The sequence below is a fragment of the Danio rerio genome, chromosome 4 (assembly GCF_052040795.2).
Source record: "Danio rerio strain M-AB ecotype USA chromosome 4, GRCz13ab, whole genome shotgun sequence".
NCBI lineage: Eukaryota > Metazoa > Chordata > Actinopteri > Cypriniformes > Danionidae > Danio > Danio rerio.
The window spans coordinates 16180001-16195000 of NC_141024.2; the positions used below are offsets into that span (position 1 = coordinate 16180001).

Below are 15000 nucleotides of genomic sequence, written 5' to 3' on the forward strand. Positions count from 1 at the left end.
GGATTTTGAAGAGGAGTGAATCTCGATTAATATATAACAAATAAACTACATGCATAGATAATTAAATTATAGTAAAGATAAAAGTGAATTATACTTTTCAGGTATTCACTATTTGAATAATCAACACTGCATAGTCTTCATTTTATAATTTTTAATCTTTATTAAATGTACTATTAATGTCTTGTGGCCGAATGTTTTAAAATTTGAAATATTGAAGTGTTCTCACAGTCACAGGCCTTAAAGGGACAGTTCAATCAAAGATTAACTCGCTATTTACTCACACTTTACTTGTTTTAATACTATAGGAGTTTAAATCATATTCTATTGTATCAAATTATATTCTTTTTGTGTTCATTTAAAAAAGAAAACTCATAAATGTTTGAAACAAGTGAAGGGTGTAATAAAAATAGTAAGTTTTTTTGGGTGAACTATCCCTTTACAAATGCATGCAGATGATAAACTTTTATTCCATTATGATTAAACTGCATATTAAACTATAATCTCAATATTGAATACCCTTCAATGTGACTATTCCAGATGCACACATTGCGATATCGATGCTGAAACTGTATATTGTGCAGCCCTAACTTGAATATAGGTTTGTTGTCTTTACTTCTTTTCTGTTCTTGGCCAAAAACTTGCTCTCACATTGTTAGTGCTGTGTAAGCATTATCAAAATCAATTTTACATAGATATAAAAGCAAATTTATACAGAATAGATTGTTGCGTTCTTTGATATGCTGCAACATGTTTGAACGTCATTGTTTTTCTTATTCATATACCATGTATATGTAGACATTACATGAAACATTACATCATGAAAATGTACTTGTAAGTTTTGGAAAAGTCTTAGAAAAGTCATGGAATTTTAGTAGTAAAAATGTGTTGGAATCATTTATTTACAGCTGTATTCAATTTCTATAATTCTACCAATTTGTCGTTCTCTTGCTCCATTTTTCTTTCTAGCCATTTTTTTTTTCTTGTAATGGTCAATCAGTTTATCATTCATTCTATTTATCTGTCTTTTTCTCACTTTCCATGACTACTCTCACCCTTTAATTGTTCTTATTTGCTCAGATTCTGCTGTAGCAGGAAGAAACATCAGAGAGCCATAGTAATTCCTGTGCCGACTGCAGTTTTTTTTCTTCACATTGCACGAAACGCTCGCAATTATTGCTGTTGCGGTGCTTTATGTGTGATAGGGTGACGGCATCAGACAACATTTCCCCTGCTGCGGAAGATGCTTCCCTTTTGTCGCCTATTTTGTCTAATGGCCTTTTGCACATCATTTGTCGGTGGTAATTGTAGTAATTATTTAGCAAGCTACAGTCGAGAGAGAGAGGGAAAAAAAAAGAGAAGAAAAACCTGAGCCCATTAACTTGCCATAAACATTAAAACCATTTTAAACAGTCATTGGATTTGAGAGCATTAGCAGGCAGAAAAATAAGCACTACACTGAACCATCATTTGAATATGGAGAGGTGTGTTATGCCGCTTTATTTAAGGATTTTGCTGATGTCATGGCAAATGATTATGAAAATGTGCTGCTGAGAAATTGTGAAATATGACTCTAAAATGTATTTAAATTGCATTCATTGTAGCTCCAAGTTAGCACAATGTAAATTTGCCACAGAGTAGATTTGATTAACAATAAAGAAATGCTTTACTTTTCCTTTAAATTAGCCATTTTAGCCGTAAAAGAGCTTAAAGAAAGACTGCTTAATTTAATAACATTATCATTATAATAAAACTATTTGGTGCACATTAATTTATGCAGAATGTACATTAGTGACATTTAAATAGTTACATCATATTTAATAACTTAACAACTAACTGCTTTTATTTATTTATATAGCTGCTCTATAAACAGTTCAATCTGTTCACGCTGCTGTAATTAAATATTGTTGTATTGTTCTTGACAGAGAGCTATTTGTGTTTGTGCAGTGCGTGAGGTGCAGGAAATGAGAGAGGACCTGGACGTGGACCCAGAGGAGAACAGTGCAGAGTTCATGGGGATTCTGATTAAAGCTCTGGCCAAACTCAAGAAGATCCCTGAGACCATTAAAGCCATCATGGAGAGGCTGGAGCCAGAGCTCAAGCAGATCCTCAAGAGATCCACCACTCAGATTGCTGACCATGCCTACCAGAGGGGAGAGAGCCTGGCACAGGACAACCAGCCCAGGTTAGAGCTCATGAAAAGAAAGGTCAAACAATATAGCATGGTAAAGCAGACTTTTGGCCCGTTTCCACTGAGTGGTACAGTACAGTTCGGTACGGGTCACCTTTATCAGGCTTGCATTTCCACTGTGTAAAGGGTACCATTGGTGGGCGTGGTGTGTGACAGAAAACTTTAGTCAACATCATTTACGCTCAAGAAAATGTTAAAATAAAGCTGTACGGGTTGTTCACATATTATATGAGAAGCACTTCTCACAAAACAGATGCTTTTTACCCAAATACTTGTGTATAAATGTTCATTACTAACCTTTCTATGAACATGATTTGATTATAACTGCAGATAAATGATGTGTGCGAAATAGCCTACTGTAAAGTCTGTAATTATATAAAATAAATAAATAAATGCAACATATATGAACACACACAGCCCCTTACAATCTTGAAGAAGATATTTTTTATTCTTTAAGTTCATATTTTCAAAAAGTATGCTGTTAACATAACATATTATCAAGTTAATGTAGCATCATGACAATGTATGTAAACACTTAGTCCTTTTGCAAAAGTGGCATCTATCAAGTGACCTCTCTGGAAAAGCCGTTGCTTACGTTCACATGAGCTAGTAGGCTGAGTGCCAAGAATAATAGGACCACCTAGCGTAAAAACTTATCCAAGGATGGTCAGGAGTTAAAACGAGACACCTAGGGTTGTGTCGTCAAATAATCTTTATAAAGATTATGGAAAGCACAGAGACTTTAGGAATTGTCCAGGAGAGACTTCAGAATGCTCTGAGGTCTGCTCTGCACTTTCTCAGCTTTTTTATGGAGAATGAAATCTATTTTCTGATATTCAAAACCTCCTGGCTTATAATTTTTAATTGATAAAAAGTCGGCAATTATGACAAATGACACCCAAGATGGGCCTGAAAAAGACAGTCTCCGATATGTTACCAATTATAAAAAAAACTACACATAGCATACATTTAGTCCTTATTTGGGTTCAAAAACAACATGCAACAACATATAGCCCACTTTTGAAGCAATTGATAGATTGCCTGGGAGAGTTTTTAAAAAGCTCCACACCAAATAAGCCAAGAGAACTAATTTTTTTTTTTTTTTAATCAAAAAGATTGTGGTTTGTTTTCTTTTAATTTCTTCCATCTCATTTATCTTTTGTTTTTCCTTTAGAAATGAGCTTTCTATTTTTTTTATCACAAACAAATGCATAAAAATCATAATTTCTGCTTGTTTGAGAAAAAGAGACCCAGTCTATTTTTATTCTTGTAAATAGGCACAGACTGAATAGTTGCTCAGCGGTTCATTGTTCCAAACACTCATAATTTAGGCACTTATTTAAAGACGTTTAACTTCACTTGCACTTCATTTACCACATGATGTGCTTCCTAGTGCAACTACATAATGTAAGAGAACGCTTTATTTTGTGAGTTGACTTGTGATTGTACTTTGAAAATTGAAAGGTTAATCTTTCATAATATTGGCTGATTTTTAGTTTCCCTTCCCACATGTCCTTGATCACATCAGATTATGGAAGTTGCTTCTGAAGTCGTAATGTTTTAATAGAAGATTATTCAAACATATGGTATTTCTTTACGTTAAAATGCACTATTAAATCATCCGCAGGTCGAGAGTTATTAAGTAAACAGGGTCGGTTTTGAGTTCAGGCTGTCCTTAAATGACGTAAGAAATAAAAGCTGCCATTGACAGTCACTTTAGATGGTAGTTCTCCCTCTTGCAGTGATTTTGTTTTTAAGGGAAGCGCTTTGGCAGGCGTTTGTACTGAAGTGTGATTGGTTTCCATTGTTTTCCTTCTTTATTGCGCTCTCTCGCTTTACCCGATGATGGCTTGCAGGATCAATGCTCTCATCTGTCATGTGGCATTCATACCTCCCTCATTTCCAGAAATGGAGTAATCCATAAAAGCGAGCCGTGGCCAGTGCCTGCTTAAGCAGCGGCTCTCACGGAGAAAAACAAAAGCAAGGGAAGAAAAGACAGATAATGAAGGCTGTTAAAGAAACGCTCTTAACCCAAGGCTAAAATGAACTCTCAATCGTTTATTTTTTCAACGCCATTCTCTGGATTTTAATGTTTGCCCCCACTCTTTTCTCCAATGGGCGAGAGAATATCTGCTGACTTTTCATTGTGGGATTTTAATTAAATAAACGAGGGCTTTTCATTGAAAGCAGTGATGATTATGCTGGAAACTTTAGTTTTATTTCTATTGTTCACAAACTCATCTAAAAACGATGTCTGCATACAGATGTGTGTGTGTGTGTGTGTGTGTGTGTGTGTGTGTGTGTTTCAATGTATGATGCATTCATACATAACACACAAAGCACTGCTCAATTAATATGGCATTTCACCTTTGCCATGTTTTATAGTACATGAAAGCATTTGAATGACCTGAGTGAAAATAAGGTCCCATTTTAAGCATACAGCAATTTCAGTGTTTACTTGTGTGTCTGTGTCTTGTGCTAACGTGTAAGTTGAGGTAGGGCTCCGTTTCTATGGAAACCTCATCAGAAAAAGCAAGTCGCTGCTGCATTACAGTTCACAGGGAAAACTGTGTCTTGATAAGGTGTTCTGAGCAGGTGTGATGATTGCGAAGCGACACAATCTGAGGCAGTCTGACAATATTTACTATGCAGTACATAGTTATGTGATGTAGGATGTGGGCCAATGGGATTTCACTGTGGGCATGACTATATTGCATAACACTGCAGAAATGGAGAATGAGTGATTCATTCATTTCTTTCTTTGTTTGTTTAGCCATTCATGCTTCTGGGTTGTTATAATATAGCCAGACCAGACCCATTATACCTATATTCCACCCATCCTACTCTTTGTCATTCCTACCATCTGTTCGTCCGTCATTTCATCCATCCATCCATCTGTCATTACTTCCATCCATCTGTCATTCCATCCGTCATTCCAGCCATCCGTCATTCCTTTCATCCGTCATTCCATCCATCTGTCATTCCTTCCATCCATCCGTCATTCTTCCCTTCCATCCATCTGTCCTTCCATTCATATGTCATTCCGTCCATCCATTCATCCATCCGTCCGTCATTCCATTCTTCCATGCACTCATCCATCCATCGAATTCTTTCTGCCATTCCATCCCTCCATCCATCCATTTATCCATCCACCCATCCAATTCTTTCTGCCATTCCATCCATCCATTTATCCATCCATTCATCCAATTCCTTCTGTCTTTCCATTCTTCCATCCATCCATCCAACTCTTTCTGTCATTCCATCCATCCATCCATCCATCCATCCACTTATTTCTTCATCCATTCATCCAATTCTTTGTCAATTCATGCATCCATCCATCCATCCATCCAATTTTTTCTGCCATTCCATCCATCCATCCATACATCCATTCAATTATTTCTGCCATTCTATCCATCCATCCTTCCAATTTCTTCTGTCATTCTATCCTTCCATCCATCCATCCATCCATCCAATTCTTTTTGCCATTCCATCCATCCATCCATCCATCCATCCATCCATCCAATTCTTTCTGTCATTCCTTCCATCCATCATCCATCCATCAATCCATCCATCCATCTATTTATCCATCCATCCATCCATCCGTCATTCCATCCATCCATGCACTCATCCATCCAGTTATTTCTGTCATTACATTCATCCAATTCTTTGTCAACTCATCCATCCATCCATTCATCTATCCATCCAATTATTTCTGCCATTCCATCAATCCATCCAATTCCTTCTGTCATTCCATCCATCCATCCATCCATCCACCTTTATTTATATTACATGTCAATTTATTCAATCAATCATTCCCTCTCATTATTGTGTTTATGATTTCTTTAATATTTGGCAAAATATAGCTATATATAGTTGCAATTATAGTAAAGAAATAAATATAGCAAAATATAATACAATTAAATATATTTCATACTGTGTGCCAATAATCAACTGGGCAATGCCAACAAGCCAAAATCCTGTTGTGTCTGTGTAAATAGCTGATGTGCTGTGTCTTGCCATTCTGCTGTGTTTATGTAAAAGGAGCGACGTCCGGCATTATATATGCTTCCATGTTGAGCCTGAATCAAGGGTTATGTCCTGTCCTCTGTAAATCAAGCTTAACATGTGTTATCATGCACCGTCTCTCTCACCGAACATCCATCATCTTCCAGTCTTCTACCTCCCAGCAATCCTAATACCCTCCATCATGCTGTCACCTCCAACCTCTCTATCCCGCCTACCAGTGTTTTTTTTTTCTTCTGCCTCATTTTACTGGGACGAGTGAGTAAACTCCACAAAAGTCAGACAGATGTGTGTCCTCCTAGTGGACCCGGAGAGTTTGACAGATGCTGCTAATTGTTGTTGGTGAACAGCTGCCGTTGCTCAACAGGGAGATTCTGTCAGCACCCTGCTGCTGTCATGTTCATTAGTAACAGAGAATGGACCGCTTTTTGGCTCGGTTTTGATGATGTGGAGGGATTTCTGACAGCATGACTGACTGCAGCGGTGGCTTTGTCTTGGAAAACGTCTTTAGATTAGTGGTTTTCAAACTGTACTCCAGGGATATCCCAAGGGGCCATTGGGTGGTGCTGGGAGTTCTGCAAGCAAACAAATAAAATAAATTAGCAAAATATGTACTTAAAGGGCTGTCAAAGTTAAAATGGTTACAAAATTTTTGTTGTTATTCTAATAATCGATATACTTAAAGGGGTGGTCCACTATGATATCATATTTTAAACTTTAGTACATGTGTAATGTAGCTGTGTGAACATAAACTACATCCCTGAATGTAATATGTTCAAAGTTCAATGCAAAGCAAGACTTGTACAGGGTTAGAGACGAAGTTAAGAGACTACAATAAAATACATCCGGGCTAGTGAGATCACAAGGGCTTCGAGTTATGCGGATTCACCATGCGCAAACACCCTGCGTGGCCAGAGGCGCTGTAATGTTATAGCTGAGAAAGCTTAAATGCCGTCCAAACGCTGCTATTTTCACTGAGCTCATTCTGTTTCTGTAATTGGGCCTACAAAGGACACGACACAAAGACTAGAAGTAGTATTTTTATTTGTAAAAACTGATCAACTACATGGATAGTTTTTAGCATTATCGGTATGTTGGGGGACGTAAACAAGGATGTAAACAACAGGAAATGCTGTTTGGCACTGTTAACAATTTAGCTTCAAATTTATTGGGGACCACCTCTTTAATGTGATTAATTATGATTATTTTATTATTAGTCCAATCTTGTTTAAAAATGTATTTTTTGTGTGTTTGTATAAAAAAATTTGTATTTATTTATTTACTAGCAAATTATTTTCAGGTATGGTTGGTATTATCTGCCAGTATTTGTATATGTTTTATGAGCTTTAATGTGTTGTTATTTTAAATTATGAGGTTAAATCGTGAGGGTTGTAATCTACTAATATTTTAAAATGTTCCTTTTTTAATTTTACAGTTGTTCTTATGGTTTAGTCTTTTTAAAGTTTAGTGTGTTAATATTTTGATATACTTATTTAGTACAGGAGTTATTTAATTCTTTTGAATTCATTTTGAATTTGTTACTCTTAAAACTGCTACCTTCTATTCTGATCTTTTAAAACTACTATTTACTGTAAAGTTACTTAATTTTTTTGTTGTTGGGGAAAAACACCTTTTTCTTTAGATCTATATTGATCTCTTTCTCTCTCTGTTTGCTTTTGTTTGCAAAATGAATTCGTCAGAATGTAGTTGTCCCTTTTGTGATCAAAAGGAAACAATTTTTCAATGTTTTATACATTGTGAACGTCTTAAAGATTTGTTTCTGATGCGGATCTTAAGGTTTTTTCATTTTTTCTAAGACTGTTTTGTTTTTGATTTCAAATTTGTAAAAAAGAAGAGAAAAAAGAACAAATTATTAATTTTGTTGTTGGAAAAGCCAAAATGGCAATTTACATTACAATAAAAGAAAGGATAGAGGGTAAAGTTTGTCGAGATGGGGGGCACTTTTGTAAGAGTTTATTAAAATGAGAATGTTAAGAATATTGAAGACTTTGAAAATTTTAAAAATAAGTTGTGCTCTGTTAAAGATGGAGAACTAATGTTTACAAAATGGCTTGAGTTAAATGTACCTTTGTTATATTGGTATGTTTACTATGGTATGGAATAAAGTAATTTTTTTAAAAATAAAAAAATCTCCCTCTGTCCCTTTATGTGTAGAAAAAAATAAATTTTCTTGTTAACTGTTACATTTTGTAACAGGACAAGCTAAAATGGCTGTTTATATGAGCAGAAGAAGGAAAATTGAACACAACGTAGAGCATAATGTAGTTGTTGTATTTTCAAGTATGGTACAGGCAAGGGTTTGACTGATTTTAATTACTATGAGCATATGGATGATTTGGTCACTTTTAAAAACATTTGGTGCTATAACAGGGCTGTATGGATCAGAAGAATGTTGTTTTTACTTTTATTTGAAATGAATATGGTCTTACAACTTGAAATAAATTGTTTATAGTTGTATTTTGTTTATTTTAATGTAATAAAGTTTTGTACAGTAAAACTCTCTCTCTCTCTCTCTCTCTCTCTCTCTCTCTCTCTCTCTCTCTCTCTCTCTCTCTCTCTCGCTCTCTCTATTTCCCTCTTCAGGTTGCTGCTGGAACTGCTGGAGTTGTTGTTTGATAAGTTGAATGCGGTGGCCCAGGCTCACAGTGTGGTTCTCAGTCACCTTCAGCAGATTGTTGTCTCTCCCAATGGAGCCCAGGAAGGGATCAAACTCTATGAGCAGGCTGATGTCTATGCCAAAATTCAAACTGTCCTACAGGTCAGTCCCTGCAGAGCCATTCAATGAAGCAGATCCTGTTAATTAGTTGATATTTTTTGGAAAAATTAAGTAAAAATGCGCATTAGCCACCACATAACATAAAAAAAATAAAATAAAAAAAAAAACGTAGTAAATTCTTGGGCATATACAATCTTGGCAACAACCCAGTGCTGTGAAGCTACACGCTTTCAGTCTTAATTGTCAGCTGTTTTTTTTAAACAAAATTGTGCTATTAACTTTTATTTACTGTAACTGTTGTTAATTAGTAGTTAACAAGAGCTGTTTACTGTTAATAACTGCTTCTCGTGTCACCTCTGTAAAACAGATGAGGTGAAGAAAGGAATTTGCGACTGAAGTTTTGAAAATAATTTACATGAATTTCCTCCAAGTGCTGTGTTTAATTGGAGAGTGTTAATTGGGAAGTGTTTACTTTCAGTGTGTATGGGTGTTTAGTAGCAGACTGATGGGCAGGTGAGATTACCAGCTGTTCACGTAACCTTTGAGAATCTCTCAAGAGGCCCAACATTAAGTGTCTGTTTGTGTGTTTGGAAAGTACCTGCTGGAAATCCTGCTGCAGGACGTCTATCTTTCTTTTTTTTATTAAATTGGTGAAAGAAATTGTTTTTAAAGCAAGAAACCTTTACTAAAATTAAAAGTCATCCACAAATGTTAAGTAAAATAACTGTTTGTTTTTTTTGATGGTATGGCATGTGCTTATATATTAAAGTTACTGTGATTTGTCACAATAACAGTAAATGCTGACTCTTTTCACACCACCATTAATAAAATGGGCCATTCTACAGCTTGATTTTCTTTCTCTGAAAGCATTTGAGAGTTTCCTTGGCTGTGCTTGGATCATTGTCATGCTGAAATGTCCACTCTGGTTTCATTTTCATCATCCTGGTAATGTAGATGTTGGACTGAAGCAGCTAATATTAATTTACAATGACGAAGGGCAGAGGGTTGCTGAATAACTACTGAGAGATTTCAGCTGCTGTCTGGGCTTTCACTGTCTTTCTACACCTTCCCTTCTTTATGTGTTCCATACTTTTTCCCTGTGTCATTTCATTTTATTACACATAACTTCATTTGTAAACTAATTAGCTTTGTTTTCTTTCTTTCTTTCTTTCTTTCTATATATATATATATATATATATATATATATATATATATATATATATATATATATATATATATATATATATATATATATATATATATATATATATATCTTTGACTGTTATCAACATCTGGGGCCTCATGTATCAACGCTGCGTACGCACAAAAACTTTGGGTACGCCAGGTTTCACGCTCAGAATCGCTCACGTTTGGATTTACTAACAATGAACTGAACGTGGGAATGTGCGCAGCTTCATGGCAGCTTTCTGGCAGGCGTACGCACATTTTTTGTGCGTGTCTGTTTTATTTCCATTGGCGACTCCTAGAGGCAGTTGTGTTAAATTCCTCTCTACAAAGTGTCTGAGCCTTGCAATGGCAGCTGTATGAGACGGGTTCAGCAGGTATATAAGGTTTCCATACCCTACATTTGACCAGCTAAACATTAAAGCACAATTTGCAGCAGTCGCCTGTTTTCCCAATGTAATCTGAGCGATCTACCACACGCACATTGCTATAAAGACACTATCTGAAGATGAATTTGCATGCGTGAATCAGAAACATTTCCATTCAATAAATGTGCAAATAAAATATGATGCTTATTGATATGAACTTGTTGATGATTCCTACTTGTCTTTCTCGTGATAAATAGTTGGCAAAATCTGATATGTAGCGGGGGAAAAACAAATAAGAATTCATCAGACGCTGGATTCAAACCGAGTTCATGCTCGAACGTATCAATTCATGATCACATGCGTCTTGCGAGTAGCGCCACTGAGACTGTTAAGCATCCTGCAACATTTTACAGATATAAACCACACTATTTCTTTTTTTTAATGCACTCAGTGCGATGTTCAGACCCAACTGTGTTGACCGCATCTGCTAAACTCTCCCACTCTATTTTTTTCTTTTGTTGTTAATTCCGGAGAACAAACTTGCAAATAACACCGCTTTTCTCCGGTCTACCTCCGAAAGCAGCACCTCCAATTCACATTCTGTTCAAAGTTTCTCTTTTTGCTTGCCTTTGACATTGCTTTTTCGTTGGGTTTTGCCATTAGCATAGTCATTAGCATATTCATACGGGGGAGGAGGCAGGGAGGGGTTTTGTGCTCGTGCATGTTGCGCTCAGTTTCACGTTCATTCAGATGTACAAAAGAATATGCGTGAGATTCGGCGTACGCAGTGTTTCATACATCTGAATTTTTTTCTGCGTACGCACATTTACAGCTTTGTGCGTACGCAATGTTTTAGTAAGATTTCCACGCAAGTCTTCGTACATGAGGCCCCTGGTGACTTGAAATTTTAAGTCAACTGCACTTTTAGAAATGTAGGTGGTGTGTTCAATACTTATTTTCCCCACTGTGTGTGTATATATGTATATACATGTATATTAGTGCATTGTAGGCTATTTTGCATTAATCTTATTTCATTCAATCAATAGATTTGTCATCCTACCCAAGTACTAACCAGTTCTGGCCCTGTATACAGTAGCGTCCGAGATCAGATAATATTGTTTAAATAATGTTATTAACAAAACTATGTTTTAGTATGTGGGATGATTGTTGTAAATATGGAAGATGGTGTTCTTATGATGCATTACACAATGTTTACATGTTGCAGATCTTGATTTATTTTGCTCCACAAATTGTAAAACCACTTTAGGTTCAGATGGTATAACTAATTGAAAACTCAGATTTGAAGAAGATGTAATAACCCAACTTATTAATTTTGATATTATTTTTTGTATCATTCTTAATTGTTTTGTTACAGAATTCCATCTCCGTTCTCTCTTATCCTGTTTCTCATTCCTTGAGCACTCCTACAGAGCATTATTTTTCAGCTGCAAGCTACTGGAGATGCGGTCGTGCAATAGAGACAGGAATCGGTAGAAAGAGGGAGATAGAGAAAGAGATGGGAGTGGTGCTGCAGCTGGGGAATGAGTAAATGGGTTTGTCATCACTCCATCAAACAGGGTGAAGAGTCAGACTATGACCTTGTACTTTCCTCCTGTCTTTTTTCACTCCTCGTTTCAAAGCAGTCTGCAGAGAGCTGTAACGAAAGACCAGGCTTGGCCCTGCCAACTGTTGCTAAGGCCCCACTGAGCCGCTTGCAGACCTAAGTAATGAGACGCATCTTTCCGAGAGGTGACTACAGAAGTCAAAATATGCATTTAACTGCGTCTGATGAGGGCTTTGACTGCGAGCATGTGCGCTGTCTGTTTTTCAGCATTTATTAGCACAAGCACCTCGCACCCTTGCTAGCAACAGATTAATTTGTTTTGCTTCAGCTTGTCATGTTCTGTTCAGATAAAAAGCAAACGTCTTTGACATCCAAATTTACTTTTATATATTTTGGATTACCATTCTTTAGGTCAGCATTTAGGTCAGCATCTACTGAAAAAATAAGGTTTGTTTCAGTAATATTCAGTCAAATTATTACCATTTGCTTCTGCCTTTGGTGTGACGGTGCTTCTCTGTTGATGCCAATTTGATGGCTTCAGCCACCATACTTTTGACCACGCCCCTCCTACTGTTAGTTTGAAGGAAGCCCTGCCCCCTACTTAATATTCTGTTTCAGTTGGAACTACATCTACATACTGAAGTAAAAGTCTCAGCAACTTTCAGTTCACCCAGACTTTAAGTGATGGCAAAAGAGTAATAACCACGAATGCCAAATACTGTCTTAGAGATGCACTATTATGGAAATGTTGTCTAATATTAATAACTTTTTACGTTATGAAATCTATAACTAGGGCCAGACAGAATCAGTAGACTTTTCTTAGGTTTTTTAGTATTGTTAAAAAAGTATGTAAAATGAGTTTGAGAGTATAGGAGCTCAAAAAATACCTTTAAAATTCTTAACTTTTATTCAGAGGTTACAATGCAAATCAATTTGAACCACTTGTTTGGTAAACACAGCTACAACAGGTTTGTCATACATCCATTAAAAGGTAAAGAAAGTAATATTGTGCAAATTGTATTGCGCATAAATCATCTAAACATTTGCATATTATTCAGTAATATCACAGAGTTTTTAAAATATAAAACTGAATAAATAAATATTTATACACTTTTACATTTGTAAATAAACAGAAGTTTGACTAGTTATATATATGAGCAATATCACTCGAGTAGCAGTGCAATATGGCTGTATATCGGCACTGGTGAGAGGCATGCGTGCATTACTGTCCCACCAGTGACAATATACAGCCATATCGCACTGCTAGAAGTGTGATATTGAGTTCGACGACGTAATATAAAAAAGAAATATATAAAAAAGAAAATCCAACACGGAGATTCTTTTTGTGTGAGGAACTACTTTCTTCCACCATTCCTTCACATCTGCAGCATTTTAGAGCTTGTATTTGAATGATTCTCTAGCTTAATGTCTAAAGTGATGACAAAACAGGTGATTTTGCTCACATTTTAAGATTATAAGGCTAAACGGCATGAAATGCTATCAGTCTATAGGGATTTCCCAGTATTTTTCTCTTGCAATCAAGAGATCACAAAAATTAACCCAGAAAAAAAACAAAACAACTCAATCACTACCAGATTACTGTTGCGTTTGCGACAAGGAAAAACACTGAACACATGCGGGCATTTCTTCCTTCTTTCTGTTTACAGAACTAGTCTGCAGTAACAAAATCAGCAGACTCATTAGCAACAAACAGAAGGCCAACCAAAAAGTAAATGGGTTTGTCATCACTCCATCAAACAGGGTGAAGAGTCAGACTATGACCTAGTGATAGTGACTAGTGGCCCATCCCACACTTAATACACTACAATATGGTGTCAATACAGCACTGCAACATAAAAGAGAGAGAGATCAACTTAGAAGTTTACTCACCAATTTTATAATGTTTTGATCTGCTTTTCTGTAGTTCGAAATTATGCCAATATTAAACAGTCTCTATCGCCATCTTGTTCATTGACGTCAACCGTCTTTGCTCTGCTCAATGACAGGCTAATGGATGCCGATGCGCTGTATCTCAAAAATAACATATAATGAATGCATCATCCGGGTAATTAAAGTACACTTATTATTTATAGATTTTTCAGTGTAAACACTGCTTACACTATTTATACTACAAAATGGCGTAGAATAGTGCATAAGTATGCGATTTGGGACACAGCTATAGTGAGAAAATCCCAAACTAAAAGGATTTTGTTCTTTCTCTAGCATAAACTCTAATGTGGGTCAACGGGATAATCCATAATCATTCATTATCATGATATTGCAAATAAATTAGTTTTGACTCTTTTTACTTTCAAAGTGCTGGTAGCTGTTGGACTTGAATCTTATGAATAACCATGGATTCAAATAAAAATCTTCTGAAAATGTTTCACAGTAAAATATTTTGTAAATGTATCTTGGATAGCCTGATGAGGAGTCAATTAACTGCAAAATTTTGGGTTATTCTGTTTCGCTTGATGCATGAATACTTCACTTATATTGCGCACTTCCAACTTTCAGAAGCTTTTTGTTTCAATGATAACTCACAATCTTTAAAAAAAGGCCACAGGAAGGGGAAGGAATCATTCTGGCTTTTATAAAGCAGTTGATATTAAGTGTTCAGTGGGCTGGTTGCCAGGGGCTGTGGAGTCTCCTGTGGTCACGGTGTGAGATAATGGAAGCCCTTGATGAGAATCTTCATTAAGGTAGATGAGGTTTTTTTTTAACCAATGTTTTTTTTTCCCCTCTCTCCTCTTTATTCTATCACAAAGTCTGTTCTGATCTCTTCCCCTAATCACCTGACTGCTACACTAGACACTGATAGCAGCCACCAAAGTACTGCATCTGAACCATCAGAAAATACACAGCATCTTCTGAAAACATGATAGCTGCTTCCACTTCGATTTCTCTGTAGAGTGTGGAAGAATACATTTGTCAC

General features: G+C 36.2%; 1 protein-coding gene and 1 long non-coding RNA gene across 3 annotated transcripts in view; both read left to right on the forward strand.

Moving 5' to 3' along the window:
• exoc4 (exocyst complex component 4) overlaps window positions 1-15000 on the forward strand; it is a 207420-nt gene that overhangs the window by 22148 nt on the left and 170272 nt on the right. For both annotated transcript variants that reach the window (XR_015482068.1, NM_001030134.2), the window contains exons 6-7: window positions 1945-2182; window positions 8816-8990. Coding sequence is in view for 1 of the 2 variants with exons in the window: in NM_001030134.2 (NP_001025305.1) it covers window positions 1945-2182; window positions 8816-8990 (413 nt within the window). In the remaining variant the exon portion in view is untranslated. The remainder of the gene's footprint in view (window positions 1-1944; window positions 2183-8815; window positions 8991-15000) is intronic.
• On the forward strand, window positions 11393-14324 carry LOC147844674 (uncharacterized). Its single transcript, XR_015483061.1, has 3 exons — window positions 11393-13222; window positions 13316-13802; window positions 13865-14324. It is a non-coding gene; the product is annotated as an uncharacterized LOC147844674 (long non-coding RNA).